The 27,482-nt window shown below is 39.7% G+C and overlaps 1 protein-coding gene across 1 annotated transcript; it reads left to right on the plus strand.

The window, feature by feature from the left end:
* The first annotated feature begins 4,859 nt into the window (after positions 1-4,859).
* On the plus strand, positions 4,860-25,254 carry LOC109873673 (T-box transcription factor TBX5-A). The gene is made up of 9 exons (XM_020465325.2): positions 4,860-5,337; positions 6,336-6,508; positions 6,838-6,932; positions 8,818-8,937; positions 10,410-10,557; positions 15,877-16,029; positions 20,282-20,373; positions 22,179-22,411; positions 22,583-25,254. Exons 2-9 carry the CDS (start codon positions 6,365-6,367, stop codon positions 23,170-23,172), a joined length of 1,575 nt encoding a protein of 524 aa, XP_020320914.1. The 5' UTR covers positions 4,860-5,337; positions 6,336-6,364; the 3' UTR covers positions 23,173-25,254.
* Positions 25,255-27,482: the final 2,228 nt, after the last annotated feature.

The raw sequence follows: 27,482 nt of genomic DNA on the forward strand, positions 1-27,482 counted from the left end.
TATCCGAACTAACCAGAGGTAACCAATTTCCGGTTTGTAAGACTACAAGCTGGCGAGCTCTATAATGAACGTCCTTGAAAAAAATGTGATGTATAGGCTAATGTTAACATTGAAATGTTTTCCGATCAGTTTTATGAGTAATTACATGTTATATAAAAGTTGTAGGACTATGGCAATATCTATGAACATATAACCACAATTATTGGGCAAAAGAAAGGGCAAATTAGGGGCAGTTCCTTTATTCACTAATGAATACAAATATGTTTTCTCGTCGCAGAAGTATTGTAAAAGCGCGATTGAAATTGAAAGGCAATGTTTCCATGTATGCTGCATGTGTCAGCTCAATCGGAAATGACCTTTGCGTTAAAATGCAATCTTTCGCGATACTTCCGCGATAAGAATTTAATCCAGCCCTAAATCTTTGAGATTATGTTATGCACAAAGCGTTTGATGGCCTATAGCCTCTGATTGACTTTGTCCTACCCACACTTCTGTGCCTTAATTCCCAGTATCCCTATGTGATCTGTCCTGTTTCGCCTGGTCCTGTTTCGCTTGATTTTATACTTCACTATTGATTGATGCACTTGGTTTTATGTACTGCACTACATTTTATGTTAGCCTACTTTTCATGTAAATTGTCCTTGAGTGTCTTGAAAGGCGTCTGACAAATACAATTTAGTAGTATTGTTATAATAATTCACGTATCGTACTTTTCCATTTCCATTAATTAATTTGTCAGTTTTGTTCACGTGCACCCTTGGATTGCAAAGGGATTTTAAATGTAAATTTGTAAAAACACAGACTTCGATGAATACACCGGAATTACAGTGTATTTAAACAAATTCTAAAATATAGCCATATACAAATTCATCATGATAAAATTATCCTAGTGTAGGCGACTGTATTAAAACATAATTTCGAAATGAGGATTTATGCTCATGGCGCAGCGGTCTAAAGCACTGCAGCTCAGTGCAAGAGGCGTCACGAGAGTCCCTGGTTCGAATCCAGGCTGTATCACATCCGGCCGTCATTGGGAGTCCCATAGGGCTACGTACAATTGGTCCGGGTCTGGCCGGGATATGCCGTCACCGTAAATAAGAATGTGATCTTAACGGACTTTCCTAATCAAAATAAAGAGTGCTCTCTCCTAATCCCTTACATATTTGTCTATTAAAGAATCCTTAGTTGCTGCATCAATGTGTGGGCTTATAAATTAACGATATATAACCATTGACTGTTGAAGAATATAACTTAAAAATAAAGGCTTCATTAACGTAGTTGAACTGTCGTACCCCATCAGCGCCATACGCTTGTTATATTTCAACATTTGTAAATGTAAACTTTCTAGCCTCAAAACATGGTTAAAACTCGAATGTTTATATCATGGATGGTCAGTCCTCACGCTTTGAATTTGAGAATTGTTCAATTTCTCCAGGCCCATCCCTCAGATTTTTTTGCGAAACACAGGCAGTGTTATTGTTTCAATTAAGGATTCCAGCTTTAACATCAATTTGAAAGATAAGCTCCAGTGCCATGCGGCTCAATTCCTTGTTATAATACCTCGATGCTGGTACATGTAATTACTTAGTTTGGACTAACTACAATTCATAATTATCGATTGTAGGCTATCTACACAAGGCCTAGCTGAGTTACATAACAACATTATTGTTACAAACGTAGTTAGGCTTTAGAGGAGCCTAACTATAAAGGCAACCTAATAAAGGTTTGACACTTTATCCTTGGTTTTGATCTACTCGACCTTTTTGCGTTTCTGGACTTGGCGGTGTAATGGTGAGACATTTTCACGCTAACGTTAGTGTTGTTCATGCGTTAGGCTATGGATATGGAACAATCAAGAGAAATGTACATATTGTTTAAATGTCTATATAATTAATTGCAATAAAATATGAAGTTAATTAATAACAGTTTGACTTTCTAAAGTTCACGTCCAAAAGTAATTTTGAAACTATTTACAGAAGCAGTCTCTTTACACAGCTACATTGTTGTTTTGTTGTTGTTTTTCGTTTTTACTTCATTACATAGCAGGAATCAAAATGTAGGCAAGTCTATGTTGAAAGTAAATTGGTTTAAGTATTAGGCTATAATCTCTGATAATTTGATATTTTCCCAATTGACAATAATTTTCCATTAACATTCAACGATAACTTTTGGTCTGTAAAACGATTTCTGTCTTCATATTGATAATGGAGCCTCATACCTATTTGGAAAAATGAAGGGTTGAGTCCCGTTACGCAAATGTTTACCTGTTGTTGACGATGATGACGATAATGATACCGATGATTATGATGAGGAAGACTATGGTTATTCTAGTAGATTATGGTTCCACCAGTTGCGTCAGATGTCCTCCGAAGAAGTGAACGTTTTGTTTAATATTTTGGAGTGAAAAAACAACATCATGAACATGCTTGTGTATTCGGCACCAAACTGGAATGACCCAATTTGTTTTAGGATTAGCCCCATATCACCACCATGCTAAACAATGCATTATGAGAGTTTACATAGTAGGCCTATCCATTTCAGTGACCAGTCGGGTGTAATGTTGACACAATCCAGTGAGCTGCATCACCCTTAAAAAGTCATGTAGCCATATACACAATTCAAAAGCTACGTCTCATTTAGGGAGTTGGTAATAACGATTATTTGTTTTGTCTCATGCACATGCACTTAAGAACTAAGAACGTAAATGGGAATATTGTCTTTGACAACAACAAAAAAGTCCACCGCTTTGTGTGATATGCTATTTGCGCTTCTAGTATTAGGAAAGTCTCTCTTTAATCATAAATGTTATTTTTCCTAAATGCATTACTCCCGCTGTTGCCTGCGTTATGTCCATATTTATTTTACAGAATAATGCATTGAGCAGACTAGCCTAACGTTATATATCCTCAGGTATGCTAATTTATTTATTATGTATGTTTCATTCAACGCTCGAGTCTCACTTCCCCGAAGGTCTTCCATATTTATAGTATTTGTTTGTGGAAGACTAAAATAGTTGATTAGTAGTAGCAATTAGACCTATACAACGATTTACCCAAATGTAGCCTTTGACCATTTCTTTCTCTTTCGACGCATACAATCCTTAGCTGTTTTGCTAGGTCAGCCTATCTCACTCACTCAGATTTGCTTTATTTTCCTCCTCGAAATTATCGAAAGAGGAATGCTTTGGTGCGTAAGAGTTCAGTGCATATATTGAGGAGCTCTTGTGTGGCCCCCCGGTGGCCAAGAATTTGGCAATACTTTATCATGAGTTTACTGGATTAGCATTTTATCATTGCAAAGAACCGGTTCCCCTGATCTTCAGTGTGAGCCTACGGGTTATTATTTGCTATATAGCGCAGTCCAGTTTGTCATGCTGGTGTATGTGGTATATCTATCTATAGGCTAACATTTCACACATTGAGGAGCAAGAATTCATAGACGCACCAGGCACAAACGTCAGACAAGATAAACCGATATTTTGATACCAAATTTGGCACGGACTTGTCTCCCCCTAGGCCTAAAGCTGATGAGTTAATTTAGTCTAAATGTCGTTTATTTATTTATAAACGTCATTTTGGAGGTAGGTCTACTTTCTTCTCTGGTGATGTGTAATATTTTGACACGTGAATAGAAATGCTGTTTGTGATGATGAGTCATGGCGGTCATATGTGGTGTGCGTGTGGGGCAGGGTGAGCTACAGGGGTTATGGTAGGGGTTATGGTAATTGGCATAAGAACAACTGCCATCTTAGAAGTCTAAATATTGACATCGTGCCACTGAATGAGCATCGACCAACAGCCTATGGGGTCATACCACGCCGTGTGAGGTGTCTTTAGTACCAGCTCTGTATAGTTTCTGTCACACGGTTCTTCCCGTTCGACGTGTCACACCTCACTGAATTAAATCATATAGGAAATGGCCTGAAAGCCAAATGTGGTTTTATCAGAGGTAAGGCGCCTGCGTACTGGAATAATAGCCTCGGGTGAAACAAACCTAATGTCGTGTGCACGGTGGAGGATTCCCACCATCACAAAGCCGTAAAACAGAAATGTCTGCGTTGTCCACATAAGAAGAACGTCTGTTTAATACTAGAATTGAGGATTATTCAGTCATTTTGTGTTCCCTATATACAGTAGACTGCCAGAGACTTCAACGACCAAGCTCAGTATGTCAACCTCCCTGCGCGCAATGGAGAATCTTCCATGTGGTGTGATTTTGAATTCACGCGTAAATACAGATATGTACGATATCTGGCCTTCAATTTACATTGCAGGCCTATCGTCATGGAAATGATGACCTATACAATTGTGTTGTGTTATCTTGTAATGGTTATTCACTCATTGTAAAGTTATGCGGCCGTGGCCCACACTTAATGCTCCAAATAATGTTGAAGAGGCGAGATGAAGGGTCAGACGCAGCTCATTCACAGATTGCATGGATATTTTCTGTAGGCAACAATTTACTTATTGTTGCCTACACTGCACATGCAGTCCTATTTTCTTATATGCTTTTGTTGACCATTGTTCTCAGATCTGCCCATGTAATTATATTCAAATGTGTATTTGTTCAGTTCTCTGATGCATGACCCATATAGCCTAGACTAAATTTGTAAGTATACATTTTTATTGATTTAAATAGGATGAATGTATTCTAACACATGCCTTTATCGGTGTTTGTCTCTTAATTAATCGTGACGAGTTATTTCTGTAAACAAAATCACAATTGCAAACGTTACTGAGTTTGCGCAATGGGAAAATATCTCCAGCAGATTTAGCAGTAAATGAGAGGTTTTAGAGGGGGTTGAGGGACGTGGGAGGGTGGACCTGAAGAAGACTATACTTGAGGCTGACCATTCCTGTTCAGGCACTGGATAGGCAGAGAGGACAACCCAAACTAGCTCGTCACAGACTCAGCGCTTCCGCTACGTAACGCGTACTACTGTGGATCGTTGGTGTGTGAAGGGAGGGAGAGAGAGAGAGAGAGAGGAGGGAGGAAAGAAGCTTGGTGACGGACTTGCTCCTCTGGAACACTGCTATATTGCTATGTGCTATCACCAGGGAAGGCTTCCCGAACATCTCGACTATAAGATGTACAATAAAGTAACACCGCGCGCGTTATTTTAGCCATCTTTGCAAGACTCTTGAATGGTCTTGGTCGCTAGGGCGCAGTCAATCTGAAGATAGAGACAATCCATGGAGATACTGGATAGCCTTTTCTGGCTACACATTGGGATTATACATTGAATTGGGTGGAAACTCTTAGCAAACATTTTTTGAAGTAACTACCTCGGCTGTGCCATAGCTTCACAAGATTGAAAGTGACGTTTCTGGTTACAAGGTAAATCAGTTTTTACTGTACGGAGTAGGCTACCCGGTGTCATCGTGGTTAGTGGTTCATTATGGTAATTGTTATCGCAGGTCATGTCAGTTTAGGCCCTCGAATTGGGAAAACATCACGTCTGTTTTTGCGAGGAGCTGGGGACGCGTTTAGATACAGAAGCCGTACATTAGACCATTTTGGCTATACGTCGTGCTCTCTGTTTATACAAATACATATATCTTACTATTTGCAGTGGTGGTAGTTGTTACCATCACCATCTAGCATCCAAGGAATACATAGCCTATAGGTTTTGTCCCGAATTTAAGGTTTTTGAAATAATTTGTCTAGATTCCCTACAATAAACATCACGCCGGCAGGTAGCCTAGTGCTTAGTGTTGGGCCAGTAACCGAAAGGTTGCTGGATCGAATCCCCGAGTTGACAAGGTAAAAGTCTGTCCTTCTGCCCCTGAGCAAGGCAGTTAACCCACTGTTCCCCAGTAGGCCGTCATTGTAAATAAAAGTTTGTTCTTAACTGACTTTCCTAGTATTAAAAAATAGTCTACTAGCAAAGCCAGCATTATCGAGTTTAGACACGTTATGAGTGGTGTCCTTGCTGAGCATGTATCACCATTGCTATGTGTGTTATTTCTAGTAGCCAACATGCTTATTTCTTATTGTAATAATTTCTGCTACAATTATTGCTGTCTTTATTTTCTTCGTTATTATATCAATTATAATGACAGCCATAGACTTATAGCAGTTGCGAATCATTACGACACGCTCAGTCTTTCTTCAATGAAAGAGTCAAAAAACTGAAATGTATTAAAAGTATGAAGACTGCGTGTGTTGAGTATGTCATTGGTATTTTATTTTGACCTACAAGTCGTTTCAGTCGAACTGGAATTTCAATTGACTAATGTCACATCAAAAATGTTTTGGGAAAAAAAGTTATGCGCATAGGTCTATTCAGGACTGAGAATGTGACGTTAAAATGTGCTTTTGTTTCGATCTGACAGTTGAGGCCTTGGTCTCCGGAGTTCCAGACATGGCGGACCAGGATGAAACCGTTGGGCTCCAAAATTCGACAAGCGGTTCAGAGTCAAAGGAATTACACTCCGAGAGTAAAGCAGATAAACCAAATGGAACTTCGGGCAAATCTCCATCCTCCCAGACGACATATATTCAACAGGTCAGCTTTACTAACTATTTTGAACCTATGCACTTCATGTCGACAGCCTCAAGTCACTGCCTAAAGGTTGCTCTGGACCTATATGCCTATCTATAGTATTACTTCAGAGTTGCCACATGTGAATAGTAGGTTAATATGTTATTAATATATATAGGTTTCAGTTAAACTATAATGGAATGTATACTACAGTACAACATTATCCCGGTATGAATTACATGACATAGAGAAGTATATATTAGTTGTATAATGATTGGGCTAATTAAGCTTGCAGAATGTCAACTGCAAGGAAAAGTGATATTGATATTCGTTTGACTTGTCTAATTGTGAAGGGAATGGAGGGGATAAAAGTGTACCTGCACGAGAGGGAACTGTGGGAGAAGTTTCACGAGGTGGGGACGGAGATGATTATCACCAAAGCAGGAAGGTAAGAGGGCAACGCCTGCATAAACGGGCATTATGGGCTATGCAGATACATTTTAGAATTTAAATATTGTTGCCATGGTCAATATATACATACATACACCAATATATTACTGAAATTAGTTATGTAATGTGTGTATGCTTTAATTATATTAATTATCCATGTATGCCATACGCTTAGGCATACATGTGAGGTTATGTTTGAATAATTATTTGTTGACAAATTGTCAACATTTAGTGGTACTAATTTAGACAGCTCTGTGTCTGAAAAAGTGAATCCGTCCATGTTATGTTTGATGTATAAGCACAGAGATGAGAGGTTTTACTTTTCAATAATGTGATAGTGAAATTAATGCTGTATTCGTTTCTGGAAGGAGGCCTACTTTCACTTTTCTCAATAGGCCAAGAGAGAGCGCCATAAATACATCTATATAGGCAGAGTCATTTTAAGACAGACCCATGGCTAGATACAAGTCAAATAAACAACAAGTGACATATATTACGGGTTATATCACCTCCATTCTTGTAATCCTCTCTCACATTCTCCATCCATTTTATTTTTGAGGTGTATTTTTCCAAGTTGAATACGTGATTCTTTTCATTCTACCCTAGTTGTTCGTCACGTTTGCCATATTGAAAACATTGTCGAATGACTTCAAGACAAAAAGCAGGGGGGCGGAGTGTAAATCCGTTTAGCAATTCCGTCTAACTGGCCTGTTTAGAAACTCTCAAGGAATATGGTTGAGATATTCTTGTACCTGTGAACTTCAATATGCATGAATGGTCGGTGGTCTCTGCTCATGTTAACAAATCGTCTTGTGGCTTTTAGGTATTTATTATTAATTTCAGTGATGTCTCAATAGCCTTCTTAGGTGCATTGGGTTAATGTTTTTACTCATGGCTGCATAAATCCGTCTTTATATTATGTCCATTCATTCCCCCTTTTTGGCTTAAGACTTTATTAACCATCCCTCCTCAGCCCTTACTCCTTCCCATCATCCGGGGCCGCAGGTAACCTAGTGGTTAGAACTTTTGGCCAGTAACGGAAAGGTTGATACCTCGAATCCCTTTCAAGGTAAAAATCTGTCCTTCTGCCACTGAACAAGGCAAACCCACTGTTCCTAGGCCGTAATTGTAAATAAGAATTTGTTCTTCACTGACTTGCCTAGTTAAATAAAGGATTAGTAAAACAAATCGCCACTTCAGCATACGACTTATTTTCTTTAGCAATTTCTATACCATTGCTGACGTTTTACTTGTGGAAATTGGTACATCTGAAAATCTATGTGCACACGTCACACATGCATCTGGTTTTAGTGGGGCATTTGATGCAAAATAAGCTTCCTTAAACCGAGAAACAATAGGCCCATTCCTTCGCAGAATAGCCTGTTTTATTTTGTTGCATGCGTAAAAGTATGCAGTCGCTTCCAAACGAACAAAATATATATTTGGCTACTTTAGTTTCCATTTGTTTTCTTTTGTTTTATTGATTGATGTTCTAAGCTTCATTTGGTTGTGTGTGTGTCTGACGTTGATATTCATTTTGAACCAGTGGGGTTTACACCCACCCCTAAAGACGTGGAGTGTAGGTCATTCGTAGATTTGTTTAAGCTTGCAAAATGTGGAACAAGTTGTGGGCTTCTATGCAAGGCCTGTGTCAAGGTTGTAGAAGTTCATTGATTTTAACAGTGATTTCGGAACTGTAATCAATTTATGACATGCAGGACATCATGTAGAGTTGAACAATATCGACTATTCCATAAATGTGTCAATAATCCTACATTCCCTTAAGCAAATGGCCACTTCAATCAATGATAGCAGTCATACTTTATTCATGGGAGACATTTGCACTTGCATTGTGTAACTATTTCATCGTGCTTCATTTGCAGAAGAATGTTTCCCAGCTTCAAAGTGAAGGTCACCGGATTGAACCCTAAAACAAAATACATACTCCTGATGGATGTCGTGCCTGCGGACGACCATCGCTACAAATTCGCCGACAATAAATGGTATGTAAGGACTTGTTCAAAACAAATGCCTCTTGGATCGTTCCAGGCTATTTCCAAAGCCGTATCACAACGACCTGTATGCAACATGATCACGTGAACACGTTATGATACGTATTTTCTGCTCCAGGATGTTACACAACCCTATAATGAGGCGTTTTCTGTTTGCGAGTTTTAATAGCAGCACAGTGCAGTTCAGTAGCATATGGACCTATGCCCTCAGGCTACTACTATTGCATACATCGATATATGGAAACTGTAGTCAATGTGCAATAAATTATCCCAGTAGGCCTATAAGAATGTATCCAGTTTATGTCAATAAATTGCCTAATACTTCACGCTATGGAATGAGATTCATAATCAGTCTTGGGACTAAAAAACATTTTTATTGAATTTGTAAGGTTTATGCCTCATTCTTTTCCCATGCATTTCGTAGGCCTAGTAGGCAATCTTTAGCAAACTATTCCTTATGTCTCAAATGTATAAACATGTTGCTTGCTGTAGGCTGTGCAGCCTAGTGTAGTTTAAAATACAATTTTACCAAATCCGAAGAAGAAGAAATGGCTTTCGGGTGGAGTAAGGCAATTGAGTTGGGGGATCCTTGGAAAGTGCTGCGGAGTTGTGCTGACTACCGAATGGAGGCTTAGGATATTTTTGTGTTTTATGCGAATTTAATATAGCGTTGATGTTTCGTATGGTGAGGGTGTAGCTCTCTTCTGACACCTCTGAGGCATTCTCTTTGCCGTCCGTGAAACGTAGCTTAAACACAATTTGTCATGTCCATCTGGTCAACAATGCCTTTTTGGGGTCAGTGGATTTCTATTGAGAGTTTTTAAAGAGTATAATCACATGCAAATAACGCTGATAATGACCTGTTCCGCGCATGTTGTGGAACTAATCCGCTCTTTGTCAACTAAGAAAATAATGTTCGCCCGTGCCAAATTGCAGGTTATTTGTTGTTGGTCAACGTATAGCACGCCATACGACACAAGACTATAGGCTTAATGTGGGATATTATATAAAAACATGTGTTCAGTTTGCATTTATTGTCACACAATAGCCTTTTTCACAAAAATGTGCCATTCGTATTACTTTGGGGTGAGAGTAGGCTAAACACAAATAGGCTATACGTGGACAGTATTAAAAACTACAAACTAAAGGCATTTGTCGAACCTTCAATTTCACGAACTATTGGCCTATAATGGGATAACCTTGGTAAAATCTCCAGTTTTGGAACAATCCCTAGGCCTACTACCAAATAGCTTAAGTTAATTTATTTCGAAGAAGCTTTGGCGACAAATTAGGCTAAACCTGTATTTCTGATTGAAAGTGAATTGTAAACAGCTGAAACTGACGAACAACCACCTGGATCCTTTTGGACTGTATGTTTACGGCTCTTCATATTTTAGCAGTGGGAAACAGTGGGGAAGTAGGGAAAGTATTTTTTAAACGCTGACTTTGGTGGTGTGATTCAGGTCTGTGACCGGGAAGGCCGAACCTGCCATGCCCGGGAGGCTCTACGTTCACCCGGACTCTCCTGCGACTGGGGCGCATTGGATGAGGCAGCTAGTCTCTTTCCAGAAGCTGAAACTGACGAACAACCACCTGGATCCTTTTGGACATGTATGTTTACGGCTCTTCATATTTTATGGGTTGGTTTGTAAAGCGCATAATGATTTTCGTAAAGGAATACTGTGGCTTATAATTGTCAACACAACATCTGCATGCATTCGTAAAGATTAGAAGTCAGATGTCATCCGTTTCTTTCCTTTTAACGACGCTCTCATTATGAACTCCCAAGACCCTAGATTTTGTGATCCATGTCTGAAACAATATAGCAAACACAAATATCACTTACATAATCGATTTTCTTCGATGTTAAAAATTGTGCTCTGGGCTAGAGATGTGGTTCATGTGGGTCCAGGTTTGGGTGACATTGTGTCCAAATTAGACATCTAAACCGAGAATACAGGATAGGACTGATTACGATACAATAGTTATATCCTTTATAGGACATACAAACTGCCCTATGCAATTATTAATATTTTGTTTAATTGACAATCACAAGAACAATATTGGTTGTTAAAGAAATTGAAACAAGGAAGTGGATTATGCACAAAATAGGCAATAAGAAAAAAGTGAGAACTACAACAATTCTAGAAAGTTAAGTGAAACTTATTCTATCCATCTCTTGAATTATGGCATGTTGGAAAGTGTCAATATTGGTCACCTGCTTGTTGCTTCTACATGTATGAAGCTGATTAGAATTGCAATTGGTTGAGCCTATTCTTTCTGCTATAAGCAAATATCAAACTGGATGCAAACCATAACACTATAAAGGTCAGCACATAATCATATGGTCACCGATTTAACAGCAATTTGCCATCATTGATGATAGACGTAGTAGGGAGTATGTTGATTGGAAACCATTTTGCATTGTTTGCATGTGTAAAAGTATTGGCTCACTGCAAATCTACAGCACAATGCGTGTGATTTTGAAGTCAGCAATAGGACAGCTTGTACTCTCTTTAACCATTGACCAAAGAACCTACAGCACACACAGCACTATCTATCTTCTGCCTGATCACATGACTCCTTTGGCAGTGTGTGAGAATTTATAGTGATTGTTGCCTTGCCAAATCCCAGCTGGTAGAATGAAATTGGAGCTCAGTTCAGTTGGATTGTGAGCAGTGTTGTAAATTTCGGGCCAGAATGCATTTTTAATTGGTTGCAGTGGTTCCTGGCATGCCCTCTTTCGTGCTCAGAAAGTTCCATAGGATTCATAAATGAAATACTGGTGCTAGGCCAAAAATCGATTCTACCAGCTTGTTTGTCCAGCTGGTTGAAATAACTTTGAGACAATTTATAATTACTAGCATCATACATGGAGTTGAAACATGTCAGTGAGGTAGGTTGTAGACAGTTAGGAGGAAACAGTACAATTCTTTACAATTGTTTGATAATTAGGCAGGACCTCCCCTCCCCAGCCAGAGAGCATGCTGGGATAAACCAGTGGCTCCTGTAGGTTTCAGAAGGTTGAAATTAATGTTTTTATGACTGTGTATGTTTGTAATTGAGTGTGAATGCGAGTCTATTGAAGGGATTTCTGATATTTAGTTAGATTTTTACAGTAAATTTTGCTATTGTTAAAGTTTACAGTACATATTATTGACAAAATATATATATATATATATATATATATATATATATATATATATATATATATATATATATGATGTTTGTTTACTCAATCATATAGATGGTATAATCTCAGTTATTTGGGTTAGGTTGCTAATTGAGGTGTTAGTTTCAATCTGATACCAATAGTATGCATATTAACATATGATTACCCATTTTCAGTTTATGGCCTACATTTTATTACAAGCCTCAGCTAGGGCTTTGATCTCCATCTCAACTTGCGAAACATTTCTCAATGTTATTCATCTTCTCCCCCAATTTGCTGGTGCACTCGTCCAGTCCTCCCCACACATGTTTTAGCCAGGAGGGTGGAGTGTGGATATCCCACTGTTTATATTCCAATGGCAGTGTGAGATGAGCAATAGATGATGGTGTACAAAGCCTGTTAATCCAAAGGCTTCAGAAAGCCCTCTGATGTGGAGGAACTTGAAAGCAGAGGGCAGCCGCTGGGGACCCAGGCTGATCCCTCACTATCATTAAATACTATCATACAGAGTCGGGGGGGGAATGGAGATGCAGAGAGCAAGGGCAACTGGGCAGGGAGACAAGGCGTGTGCTGGAGGCCTAGTGGGTGGTCTGCTATGCTCTGTGGTCACCCGTTCACAGACTGACAGACACGAAGGGAACACCAACCCAGTCTGTGGTTCATGTTGTTGTCTGTAGAAAATAAACACAAGACTCTTGGTGTAGGTCACATGGCACATAGATGTCTTCAGGAGTTAGAAAACAAGGTTTCAGCCATCTACATGTGTTAAATCAAAGCATCCCCATGGTTTGTATCATAGTGAATCTGTAAGACAGATAACTTTTACATTTGCGGTGATATAGGCTGTTGTTCATAAATTATTTACTAGTCCCTAACCAACTTCCTCTGAAGGCTTTGTGGTGGGATTGGTGAATGTGAGCATACATTCTGTTTTCTCCCACAGCTTTTATCTAATTCAGTGTTTTAAAATACTTCAAAAATACTTCAGCTTTGACCCATTGTATTTTTAATGAGTAACATCAATGTGAGTCATAATGCATTTCCAGTGTTGGCTGTTAGTACATTCACCCCTTTTTGGTTTCGAAGACAATCAAATGCATTGTACAATAACCTACTATCAAAGTGCTTTTGGAAAACTCACAGTGGATAACTATTTACTCTCTATTCTGAGGGTGAACTGTTCAATCAGCTGTGAGAATCCACCGAGTTCATGTCTTTGTAATTCCCCAGCAGTCTAGGAGGTCAGGGCATCCTCTCCCTTTTCTCTGCAGCATGGCAATTGAAAGGAAAGTACTAAAACAACCCTACAGATAAGAAATAGGTGGAATGCCCAGAGGCAGGGGTGCAGGGGGTTCCTGAGGGGGCAATGGAGAAAAAAAACCTGTTTTGTTATCTGCAAATGTAAGTGGATTTAATGAAATTAAAAATCATTAGATTGTTCATGGCTGATGCCCATGACTCCACAGTATGTCAGACCAATTAGACTAAAGCCTGCGGATGAGATGGCCTCATGAGAAGAGTTCAGGGCTCAAGTTCAGCTGGGTGGACCGCGTCTTAACGTCGCCAATGGTAGTAGTCATCACTTAGCGTTACTAGACCGGAGGAGTCAGGGCAAATGCAGGGAAAGAGAAGATGTTCACGTGTTACAATGGGAACTCATCTTTTCTGACATATGTGCATTTTCATGGGATGTAACGAGCATTGTAATGTATTACTGAATGTATTACTGTCATGCCCTTCAGTGAGGTGTTTGTAGAGTTACATATAAGCTATGTTCACATTTAGATTTTGACTGTATTTTAAATTATATGGTCAAATAAATGTACATATACTGTATCTTGGGCTCCCGATTGGCACAGCGGTCTATAAGGCACAGCGGTCTATAAGGCACAGCGGCCTATAAGGCACAGCGGCCTATAAGGCACAGCGGCCTATAAGGCACAGCGGCCTATAAGGCACAGCGGCCTATAAGGCACAGCGGCCTATAAGGCACAGCGGCCTATAAGGCACAGCGGCCTATAAGGCACAGCGGCCTATAAGGCACAGCGGCCTATAAGGCACTGCATCTTAGTGCAAGAGGTGTTGCTGCAGTCGCTGGTTCATATCCAGACTGCATCACATCCGGCTGTGATTGGGAGTCCCATAGGGCGGCACACAATTGCCAGGGTAGGCCGTCATTGTAAATAAGAATGTGTTCTTAACTGACTTGCCTAGTTAAATAAAGGTAAAGTGAATTGCTATGAGTATTCTTGGTTTTAATAAATATTTTGTGTGTTTTATATACACTGAACAAAAATATAAATTCAACATGTAAAGTGTTGGTCTCATGTTTCATGAGCTGGAATAAAAGATCATAGAAATGTTCCTTACTCACAAAATGCGGATTTCTCTCATTCTGTGTACAAATGTGTTAATATCCCTATTAATGAGCATTTCTCTTTTGCCAAAATAATCCATCCACCTGATAGTTGTGGCATATCAAGAAGCTGCTTAAACAGCATGATCATTAAACAGGTGCACCTTGTGCTGGGGACAATAAAAGTCCACTCTAAAATGTGTGTGCAATTGGCATGCTGACTGCAGAAATGTCCACCAGAGCTTTTGCCAGAGAATTTTATGTTAATTTCTCTACCATAAGCTGCCACCAACGTCATTTTAGAGAATTTGGCAGTACATCCAAACAGCCATTAAACCGCATACGATGTGTATGGCATCGTGTGGGCGAGCAGTTTGCTGATATCAACGTTGTGAACCGGGTGCCCCGTGGTGGTGGGGTTATGGTGTGGGCAGGCATAAGCTATGGACAATGAACACAATTGTATTTTATCTATGTCAATTTGAATGCGCAGAGATAACATGATCAGATCCTGAGGCCCATTGTTGTGCCATTCATCCGCCACCATCACCTCATGTTTCAGTATGATAATGCACATCCCCATATCGCAAGGATCCGTACACAATTCCTGGAAGCTGAAAATGTCCCAATTCTTCCAAGGTCTGCATCCTCACCATCGAGCATGTTTGGGATGCTCTGGATTGACGTGTACATCCGCATGCTCCAGTTCACACCAAATATCCATCAACTTCGCACAGCTGTTGAAGAGGAGTGGGACAACATTCCACAGGCCACAATCAATAGCCTGATCAACTCTATGAGAAGGAGATGTGTCACGCTGCATAAGGCAGATGGTGGTCACACCAGATACAGTACTGTCTAGTTTTCTGATCCACACACCTACCTTGTTTTTTAAGGTATCTGTGACCAACAGATGCATATCTGTATTCCCAGTCATGTGAAATCCATAGATTAGGGCCTAATGAATGTATTTCAATTGGCTGATTTCCTTATATGAACTGTAACTCAGTCATTGAGTTTATATTTTTGTTCAGTATATTTGTATGTTTTATTCAAAGCACTAGCAATAGTATTTTGAGTTTATCTGAATTTTCTGAATGGGTTTAGAACTATGTTTCCTATTCTTGGTGCTGAGGACCCAAATGGCTACACATTTGCCCCCGCACTACACACCGGATTGATTCCACTAATCAAAGGTTTGCTGATGAGTTGATTTGTAGAATCAGTTGTCTAGTACTAGGGCAAACTCAACACAAAAAAAACACTGGTTTAGATTTATCTGAATGTGATTTTGATAATATCAGACTTTGTGTTTTGGTGAGCTTATGCGTCAGGGTGTCCTATTTGTCAGGAGAAAACAGAAATTGTCAAAATACAAATAGGCATACATTTCTCTCTTCAGATTATCCTGAACTCCATGCATAAATACCAACCCAGGATTCACATCGTGAAAGCGGATGAAAATAACGGCTTTGGCTCCAAGAACACGGCGTTTTGTACCCACGTCTTCCCAGAGACTGCCTTCATTGCGGTTACGTCCTACCAGAACCATAAGGTAAGTCTTCGATTTTGGACATATTTAAGTAATTGTATTGTACGTGTGAATAGCCTAAATTGTTGTGAATTTGTCAGTGTATCATATATTAGTAATGAATTCATTAGAGTTTATAACTAGTACTAACTTTTTGACTTATAAGCATAGAGAAAAAAAACGTTTTTTTGCATCGCCTTGTCAATTGAAAGTGACACAAAACGTCACAACACTTAGCAAAAAAATTCATGGAATAATCGAAAACAGTTCATTAGCATCAGAAAGTTTCTCATGCTGTAGCCTTTATTGCTGCTAAAGACCTGACGGTAAAACGTATAGCCGACGAATGAGCTCATTATCAAAGCTTGAATAATAAAACGGATAGGGTGTATCATTTCGCAAGAAATGGAGTCCGATGTAATTATATGTCCCCATGAGCAGTGGCAGAACATAAGACCCACGGCTGATAATCACCGATATCATGTCCTATGGGCCGGGAAAACCGAATGTCCAAAATATTGGATAAGGTAATTTCAGTAACTGGTCCTGTTTCATTCAACTTTAAACTCAACGATACGAATTACAGATACTCCTCATACATTTTGAAAGTTCTATTTTATTTATATTTAATTAACTAGGCAAGTCTGTTAAAACAAATTCTTATTTTCAATGAGAACAGTGGGTTAAGTGCCTTGTTCAGGGGCAGAACGACAGATTAGTACCTTGTCAGCTCGGGGATTCGAACTTCCAACCTTTCGGTTACTAGTCCAACGCTCTAACCACTAGGCTACCCTGCCGCTCCGTATTACAGGCCTGTGAGTTCTTTATTATGTTTGCGCTTTATTGATAGGCTATTGTATATTACTAGAGAAAATGTAGTAGCCTATATCCTGTAAGAAATAAAGCAACAGCTTGTTTTATTGTCACCAATGTGACCCATAGGATACTGAAGCTGCAGTAAATGTCGAAATAGTCCATATTGTGATTATTTTAATCATAAACAATTAATTAATGTATGCATTTATTTTTGTTTCTTATTGAAATGTGATAATTCACAGGCACATAGACTATTACGCATGGACTCGAGCTTGCAAGTATTATAATTTTAGTTCTACTTAAATAAGTCAATTCTAGATTAAAACATGAGTATATTTTCTTTCATGTACACTACCATACCTAGGCATACATATATTCATTGTGATATTTTTCTATGTGAACTTGAAAACATTTACATCCACTTGTTGAATGCACTTTATTTTGATTGCGATTTGAAGCGTTTAGCGAAGACATCGAAATAATATTAATGAATTCGTTTTTCTCAAGTTCTGACGACTCATAATCTTAGGGGTGCGGTCCTATCGTTTCTGCGTCTGTTTAACATCCGTTTTTAACTATGTTGGAGTCAGATTTTAGTGTGGAACAGAGGGAATATGCAAGGGGGCGAGGACCCTTAATGTGTCCTGAGCCAATCCGAATTCCCAAAGACTCTGAGAAACAGGAAATTCAAATGACTGAAACTCTGGAGAAACCATTCATTATATTCAGGGAGTTTATTGAGGGGACTTGAGAATGCAACATGGGCTAATTATTATTACCAGAGCCTGCCAGACTTCCAGATAGATGTCTGATTACCGTAACTTTTTCATCGAATACATAATCCAAGAAGGTTACATCTGCCAATTAAACTAGAGAAAGTAATCATGCCATGCATTTTGGGGAAAGGGCACTAACGCGCATGAGCAGACGCAGCCATCTGCCGTCAAAACGGTCAAACTTGACCATACTATATTATAGGCTTGAATTGAACAAATATAGCAATTTCCTTCTTAGTAAGCTATTTTGAAAACAACTCGCGTTTTCACATCTTCTGTTCTCAAATCAATAGGCAAATAGGCGACAGAAAAGCTTTGGTCCTAGGCATGTTGAATCTGAACGTATAATTGTACCAGCTAATTGACTACCTCTAACGAATTATAATTGCATTATAGTAAATACCATAGCCAAATATCACATGCAATGCATGATATAAACAAATGCAGTATCCTACTGTATCATGAATGAATGTTTGTCATGGTTGCTATCTGTGGTAAAGACAAGTATATCTAACGAGTTGGTAACAACTTGCTTTGTGTTTAACGGGGTGTATAGGCCTATAAATGTTTCCAGAATTGTTAGGAAACTCTGTTACCCCAGGCTTGTCTAATTCTTTCATACTATCAGTGTTAATTCAGGGCGCTTTCTTTGATACAACCAACAGCACACTATTCAATATTTATAATATACGTTTTGAAATAGTCTTCCATTTGTATAGTCTGGTAGGAATTCGTCCAAGTGATACGTGATGTAACCTGATTGACGCTCAGTAATAGAAACTTTTCATCAAAGTTTCATTAGTGAATTAGGTTTCGTTTCATTAACATTTGCATTTACTATGCTATCCTTGCCCGCCTAATGTAATATTTCACCTGAATTATCCTGCATATTAGGCTTGCAATTAAATAGGCATGATGATAGGCCTAAGCGATTACTTCGGCGTTTGGATATGCTATTTTGTTGAGAGTGTGTTACAAGTTATTTTTGCAAACATTTTGTACCACCAACAGTTATTTACAAAATTTGTGCTGTTTTGAATAGATAACTAACATTGAGAATCATTATGTTGTTGGAAAACGATTATTCTTTTTTTTTTTAAAGATTGAATTCCCTTATCTTCTTTATTGTCCACACTTTATTTTCTACATTTGCTTCTCAATGAAAATCTACATGGTGCCAAAACGCACCATACATTAACGAGAAGCTAAAAACGTGTTTTTTCTCAACAAGAGATGTACAAGGTTTCGTAGAAAGTGAGAGCCAGTGCGTGGACAAAAATCCATTCTTGTTGTGAGGCGGTAAGCACTCGACCCGCCAACTAATTAGGGCCTACCTGCCAGAAACAGCGCGCCATTGCGAGAGGGTGATCCCTGCATTCTGTTAACCTCGGAGTCGTTACTACACTTAGAAAAAAAGGTGCAATCTAGAACCTAAAATGGTTCTTCGGCTGTCCCCTTATGATAACCGTTCGTAGAAACCTTTTGGGTTCCAGGTAGAACCCTTTCCACAGGGGGTTATACATGGAACACGGAAGTGTTCTACTTGGAACCCTTAAAGGGCTTTCCTATGGGGACAGTCCATGGAAAATTACATTTTTGGCGTCAACTTTAGAGCTGTAGCCTGATCCACTCTAATATTTATAGAGTTGTGTGGTCCAGCTATACTTTTATGATAGAATGTGTTCATATTTAGAATGAATGAATGTTGTTTTTCGGGATAAGATTGTGTGCTTACACTGAGCACATGGTCAATTCATCTAAATGGTAATACCAAAACAGGAGCACATCAACCAAGTACTACAGTAGGCCTATCATCCAAGTACTTTAAATAGCAGTGTTGAGGAGTAGTGAACTACGTGTAGTTCAACTAGTAATTTAACTACATTTTGCGTTCATTGGTGGTGGTTTAACTAAATTCAAATCTAGGTAGCGTTTTCGGTAGTTAATTACTTCTTTGCCATGTAGCTAACTACCGGAACTACAGGCTAGTTTGTTTTATCAAAAATAGAATATGGGTGAAGTAGGCAATACTTTGCATTCTTTTTTTGCCATCAGACCTGTCTAATTATCACTTGAAACATTTGTTTTGTGTTTAATAGGGTAAATGACACATTTTGTGAACATATGACCCCAATGTGATTGGTTCTTGCAATTTGTCGTATATGGCGTTTCAGATTTTTTTCCCCATGTAGTTTGGATGTAGTGAACTACTTTTTCAAAGTAACTTTAGTTAAGTTAACTGTATTTTCTAGAGGGTAGCTTTAGTATAGTTTAACTTCTTCCAATGTGAAGTAATTGGTAGCTTGGTAAACTAGATTTCCAGAGTAGCTTCCCCAACACTGTTAAATAGCAGACTTCAAACCACAGGTTTTGTGAGGTTTCTCCCCAGGTGCTTATTTGACAGGTTCAGTTTGTCACGAGACTGACCACAGCGCATGTGGACCTATGGAAAGTGTCTCATCCCAAAAGCATCATGAGGCTGATGTTCCACATGGGAGGGTAAACACGCTAGTTTTAAGTGAACATATCCTGCTATAGGCCTCAAAGGACACAACAAGTCCTCACAGAATATAGAGGAAAGGAAACACAAGTATAGCATTGAGCATTAAGTTATCTTTTTACATATTGTTGTAACTGACGGTTGAATGGTGTAACAACTTACAAATCTGCATGCTGTTTTACAGATCACCCAGTTGAAGATAGAGAACAACCCATTTGCAAAAGGCTTCCGTGGGAGTGATGACATGGAGCTCCATCGGATGTCCAGAATGCAAAGGTACAGAACTAGGATCTGAATTTGATCACACTTTTTATTGTTGAGAAGTTTCCTGCACCACAGGAAAGGCATATGAGCTTTGTGATTTAGTTAAATTCACTGAAAACCTGCACTAACACAGTTATATTAACAGTATTGCACTTGTCATATAGCCTATTTTGGCCAGCTAATAGCCCAACCACCGATCAAGCAACTTTATGGACTAAACGTTCAAATCCTCTTGCTGCACGATTCTCTTTCTATGACAATACTGGTCAAATTAAGAACCTACATCTGTAGAAACCTATCACAGTCTCAAACAGACACATAGCTAATGGCCAAGCTTTGGTTCAGTTGCCTATCTTTTCTATCTCAGCCTACTAGAAATAATCCAAAATTACCATCATTAGCAGTTGTTTAGCACACTATACTGTAAGATGATAAACTGGAAACAGACATTAGACAATGTAACCAATATTACAGTAGATAAGGATTACTAACATTGTAATCAGTGTCACTTCACAAGCACCGTTGTAATCCTTCAGTCAGTGAAATGCAAACCAGATATGAGTGTTATTTTCAGTGAGCCCCACCGCCCCCTGCTCCTCTCTCCCCAGCTGTGATTTAAGTGTAGTTCTTGAGCAGAGGCCAGTCTCTATGTCCCAGGGCTTTTATAGTTTATCTGGCAGGGCCTTCTGAACCAGTGAAATCCATCTTTACCCGATATTCCTACCAGTCATCTGTGCATTGATGATATGGCTGGTCCAGCAGCGGCATCAACCACATGCCCCTCCCCTTTATTCATTCCAGATGAGTGCTTTACGCATGCGTCCACACGTTTTCAAAGGAGGAAATCTGGTTTGAGACTTGCCTAGATCGCCAATTAAGGTGTTGCATGGCCTTTCAAACAGAGCATTCCGAAATCAATGAAACATGGGAAAGGAGCCTTGTTTTCCAATGCTGCAGTGAAACTTTGCCTCCCATGAATTGTTGAATGGGAGAACAGAACATTCTCTCTAGTAAGCCAGCAGGACTGTTTTAACAAATTGATATTGCAAATTTAATTTTGGATTATCTAAATCAGACATTGATTAAGTTGGTTCATGTCACAAGATAATACGTAAGTGGAATAGTTATTTTTTTATAGACATTTGTAAATTGATTTTAATTGGCCAAAGGCCAAACCAGACTATCACTCCTAAATGCCACTGTCCTGTCTTGCCAAGTACAGTAAGCTCAGCACGTCTGGTCTTGGTTAGTATTTCCAAGGGAGAGCTTATTGAAAAACCAGGTCACTGGTTCAAAGGTAACAGTCAAAGAAATCAAAGAAACAGAAGAGGTAAGAATGGTCCATTCATGGATCCTGTAGATTAATGTGACTGGAATAAATCCCTGTCTTTCCACTAGAAACTGATCCTCTGGAACATTGTCTCTCTGTGAATCCTAAGTGGGTTTGTCTCATTGATGGTCAGTGTGGTTTGTTAGCATTGAGAAGGGTATAGTGTCCGATCATTGGACGAAAGAGAGTGTGTATATAAGTCAGCCATGACTGAGGTCAGACACAGTCCTCAAATTGATACCAGGCTGTCAAGTAATATATTAATCTTCTTCTTTTGCATGTGGAAATGCATTATGAATGCAAATAAATGAACAAATACTATGATGAGGATAATTAGGATTATTGATCTAGGATACTTAGGTGATGATTAAATACTAATGGCAATGATAGTAGTACTATTAGTGGTGGTAATATTAGTTGAAGAAGCATACAGTACAGTAAATGTTATCATCATTTCCTAACCCTGTCTCTGTATGTATGTCTGCAGCACTAAGGAGTACCCGGTGGTCCCTCGCAGTACGGTGCGCCAGAGGGTGGGCACCAGCCAGAGCCCGTTCAGTGGGGAGGTGCAGGGTATTGCCAACCCCAGTGGCCTGGCCTCCCAGTACACCCAGTGTGAGAACGGGGCCACCAGCACCTCACAGGATCTCCTGCCCCAGTCTGGCTCCTACCCTCTCCCACACGAGCACAGCCAGGACTACCACTGCATCAAGAGAAAAGGTGGGCCAGGCTATCATGATATATGAGATGGGGTTGATTGTTAGGAAGCATGAAAAAAGGGAAGCATAGTTGATTACTAAAGTAAAAATATGTACAATGTTTTGTTCAGCTGATGGGAGTCGACAGTATGTATACATACTGTAACTGTAACGGTTTCCTGTCGGTCCATAGTGGAGGATGACTGTCACTCAGGAGAGCACACCTACAAGAAGGCTTACCTGGAGAGTTCCTCCAGCGAGGACGACCATTACTACCGTCCCGTCAGCTACCCACAGAGCCTGGGCCTGCCCGGGGGGCCCTACAGAACCGAGTCCAGCCAGAGGCAGGCCTGTATGTACGCTAGCGCCTCCCAGGGGGCCGAGCCCGTCCCCAGCCTGGAGGACATCAGCTGCAACACCTGGGCCGGCGTCTCGCCCTACGGCAGCTGCTCCGTCACCACCATGCAGCCAATGGAGCGGCTGCCCTACCAGCACTTCTCCGCCCACTTCACCTCGGGGCCCCTGGTGTCCAGACTGAGTGGGGTGGCAGGCCACGCCTCTCCGCAGCTGGGTGACGCCCACCACGCCATGTACCAGGGCCCCATGACCCATCAGACTCTGGGCCGCCAGTGCAGCCCCGGGGCAGGCATCCAGTCACCCACTGCAGGTCTCCAAGGCAGCGAGTACCTGTACTCACACGGGATCCCGCGCACGCTGTCGCCTCATCAGTACCACGCGGTGCACAGCGTCAGCATCATGCCAGAGTGGAATGAGAGCAGCTAAAAGGGATTTCTTCATAGGAACGATGAAGAAAAAAGGACAGTGATAAGGTGGGACTTTAGATACATCTATATTTATGTTTTTTAAGCTATATACAGTATGGCAGTGCAGTCTCGTGAGATTAGTGGGTGATTCATGAATGCCTCAAGCATTGGACATTGGACTCAGAGGAAGTGGGAATGTCTTTGCAGTTACTGTGCCTATGGGCAAACATCATGAGGATGAGCAAAACAAGGTGGAGACAAGCATTAACCATTGAGTTTTTAGGAGTCTTATTAGGACAACTAAATACAAGTTTAAAAGCCAATGCTTTTGCAGGAGGGACAGACGTGATTTTATCAAGAGACTCCCATTTTTAAAATGTCCTGTTTTGATAGTGTATTATACATCTTGGTGCTTGAAGGATATGTTTTCTTCTTTTTTCTGCTTCAAGTAGAAATCTTGTTGACCTTTACATGCTTTAGATTTTGTGCAAAAAAAAAAGTTTTCATTTTGTTTGGGGCTTTTGTAGTGAAACGCTTACTTTCTAAAAAGCATTCTACAGAAATTCAGAAGATGTGATTCTTTTTCTGTGGCTATTTTGAAAAAAAACTCGGTGAGTTGCTGGCCAGATTCGTCAATCAAAATGACAAAGGGCAGAAAACATTCGATACTTACATGAAAGACATTGTATTGCTCGGCATTAAACTTGAATACATGACCACCATATCCATGGATACGGGTGGAGATAACGGTGAGGTCATAGGCAGTTGACAGGTCAATAAGCTGACAGTGTGTTCTGTAGAGGAAGTGTGTATTGATATCCTCTCTAACACTGGCATGTACAACACACACTTTGACCTGGAAATGTTTGGATGTGGTGTGCCGTTTGCCTGGGGAAGGTGTGTGGAAAAATGTACCTGCAATGAAAGCTAAGAAACAAGAAACCTTCTGACATAGTGGTTCTCATTCAGACACTGCCCTTATAAGAGATATAAGCTAGAACTGGTGAAAAGGTGATTGCATATTTTTATTTGGGTAATTGAAAACACCATTTTTATTAGTCTGTTGTACCCAGTAAATGTGTGTTGTTTCTCAATCTTTTCATTTATGCTCCTACAATTGGCACTTCTCCCACGACTACAGTCATGAACTCAACTAGAGCAAACAAAGATATGTCTGGTGTGTGACGCCTTTAACAATGTAGAATGCAAAGAACCAGAGGCAAAGATTGATATAGACAAATAATGATAATATGAAATCATGGTCACTTCCGAGATTATACAAGACATCAGTCAAAATACACGTCATTTCTGCCAACATATGGAAGTCATGTTATATGTTAAAGGTCAGTTATTATGTATGGACAAAGACTTATTTTTAAAATGCTTGTAGTTGATAGAACGTTACTTGTCGATAGTATTTATTTTTTTCCTGTATTGTAAATCAACTTGTTCCAGTTGTATCGACAACGAAATGTGTTAGTCGGTCCTGTTATTTTTGTTACTTTGTCATTTAGTCTAAATGTATTTTCTTTTTTAATCATCCTGCTTTAGAAATCAGGTCATTCATTTACAGTTGTCAAAAGTCTAAGAAAGACAGAGATTGATTACTGTGGTGTAAATAAACACAGGTGTATATAGAATACGGAATACTTGCAATAAATTTAAAAGAGGATTCTGTATTTTATGATTTGACCTGTCTTTTATTTGGATGACGCCTACTGTTGTGACACCTAACAAAACTACTTAAACATGAAACATTGAATTCATCATTTGGGATCTATAGGACTCTGTACAGAGATAAGATGTTTGACTACAACTCTACATAGATACAGACAGCTATGCAAAACCATAAGAGACACTAATGCGATACACCAAAGTGTCGGATAATGGACAAAAAGTCTGACCATAGACTTTTTGCTCCTCTGTTTGTATACACATCATTTTTGTTAATTGCAACAAATGTTAAATCTTGTCATCCCAATGTAGGCAGCAGTAACTAATTATACATACTTGTCCCCAGTTTCTCTTTATTCAATAGATAATCCTGAGGATTTAAGGTCTGCTGTCTGGCCAACCCCTCTGAAGCCCCTCATAAATCTTCTGTCTGTCTGTCTACATGTGTTGTGCTGGTTTTGCCTCTTGGTGCAGTTGATTGGTTACCTTAGACATATTGACCAGAGTTGACCACTCCTTGATCACTGTTTCCAACCACAGCCTGATGCTCACATTGTGTTCTTTTACAGAAGAGCGTGTTGTTGATCAGCTTAATGAAGTTTAGAAGGTCCTCAGAATCTCATATGAATCACTTCATGATCGGGACCATTTATGATGACGTATTCTCCCTAACATAACACACCATTTTTTAAATGATCTAATGGGAAGCTACAGTTGGGTCCAGAATTATTGGATGCCTTGATAGAGTAGAGAAAAAAGACTGTATAAAATAAATAATTCAAATTCTGAGCTTTATATATATACACACACACACATTGAACAAAATATAAACGCAACATGCAACAATTTCAAAGATTTTACTGAGTTACAGTTCATATTATGTACCTCGGTACATTCAAATTGCCATCAATAAAAAGCAATTGTGTTCGTTGTCCGTAGCTTATCCCTGCCCATACCATAACCCCACCGCCACCATGGGGCACTCTGTTCACAACAATGACATCAGCAAACCGCTTGCCCACACAACACCATACACTGTTTGCCTGGTACAACTGAAACTGGGATTAATCCGTGAAGAGCACACTTTTCCAGCGTGCCAGCGGCCATCGAAGGTGAGCATTTGTCAGTTACGACACCGAACTGCAAGACCCTGGTGAGAAAGACGAGCATGCAAGATGAGCTTCCCTGAGATGGTTTCTGACAGTTTGTGCAGAAACTCTTCGGTTGTGCAAACCCACAGTTTCATCAGCTGTCCGGGTCGCTGGTTTCAGACAATCCCCCATGTGAAGAATTCCGATGTCTAGGTCCTGGGCTGACGTGGGTACACGTGGTCTGTGGTTGTGAGGCCAGTTGGACGTACTGCCAAATTCTCCAAAACAACGTTGGAGGCGGTTTATGTTAGGGAAATTAACATTAAATTCTCTGGCAACAGCTTGCACACTCAAAACTTGAGACATCTGTGGCATTATGTTGTGTGACAAAATTGCTAATTTTAGAATGGTCTTTTATTGTGCCCAGCACAAGGTGCACCTGTGTAAGGATCATTCGGTTTATTCGGCTTCTTGATATGCCACACCTGTCAGGTGGATGGATTATCATGGCAAAGGAGAAATGCTCACTAACAGGGATGTAAACAAATTTGTGCACAGAATTTTATAGAAATAAGATTTTTGTGTGTATGCAACATTTCTGGCATTTTTTATTTCAGCACATGAAACATGTGACCAATACTTTAGATGTTGCGTTTATATTTTTGATCAGTAAATATATCATTTTATACTAATAGAATTGCTAAGAGAAAGAGCTTTTTTAAAATAAGTAATAAAATATTGTTTCCCCTGTTTTCAATACTCCAGCACCCTCCCCAAAAAGAGATTGGAGCATACATTTTAGACCATTCCTCCATACAGAATCTTTCCATATCCTTGACATCCACCACCATATTTTACAGTAGGGATTGGCCGTTAGCACTGGTCTTTCGAAGGCCAAATCCACCGCTGGTGCGGCAGCCAAAGTCCTCTATTTTACCATAACATCGATTCGAATCCAAGTGCCAATGCTGTTTACAAACTCCAGGCGGTGCTATGGTCAGATTACATGAAAATAGAGCTCTTTGGCCACGCACAACAACGGTGGCTTTGGCCAATTCGAAAGAACAATGCATATGCAGAAAATACCTCATCACTACTGTAAAATATGGTGGTGGATCTTTGATGTTATGGGGCTATTTAGCTTTCACTTATACTGGGGCTGTTGTTAAGGTAAATGGCATCATGAACTTTACCACGTACCAGGACGTTTTATGCCAAAAACCTGGTTGCCTCTGCCAGAAGGCTGTAACAGAAGGCAACAAGTGAATCTTCCAGCAGGACAATAACTAATAGTGTAATTTAAAAAAGAAAAAAATGTCAAATACAATATAACTCATTATTTGTATGATTTATTTTATACAGTCTTTTTTGTTCATCTTTATCAAGGGATCCAATAATTCCGGACCCCGCTGTATATCAATTCACTCTGCTACGAACTAACAGTTTCTGCAATAATGTGGATGGGCATATGGACAAGTTTAATGTTGCAACGCATAAAGAATGAGATGCAGCGCAGGGAGTGGTAAAGCTCCATCAATCAATGTGAAATGGTTTTCTTGGAGGG

Source organism: Oncorhynchus kisutch, linkage group LG29 (genome assembly GCF_002021735.2).
Source record: "Oncorhynchus kisutch isolate 150728-3 linkage group LG29, Okis_V2, whole genome shotgun sequence".
Classification (NCBI taxonomy): domain Eukaryota; kingdom Metazoa; phylum Chordata; class Actinopteri; order Salmoniformes; family Salmonidae; genus Oncorhynchus; species Oncorhynchus kisutch.

Bases quoted from the DNA above. Each gene is read 5' to 3' on its own strand.
- LOC109873673 (XM_020465325.2), top strand. From the start codon at position 6,365: ATGGCGGACCAGGATGAAACCGTTGGGCTCCAAAATTCGACAAGCGGT. The intron at 6,509-6,837 runs GTCAGCTTTACT...CTAATTGTGAAG, and splicing joins AGACGACATATATTCAACAG to GGAATGGAGGGGATAAAAGT. The intron at 6,933-8,817 runs GTAAGAGGGCAA...CTTCATTTGCAG, and splicing joins ATTATCACCAAAGCAGGAAG to AAGAATGTTTCCCAGCTTCA.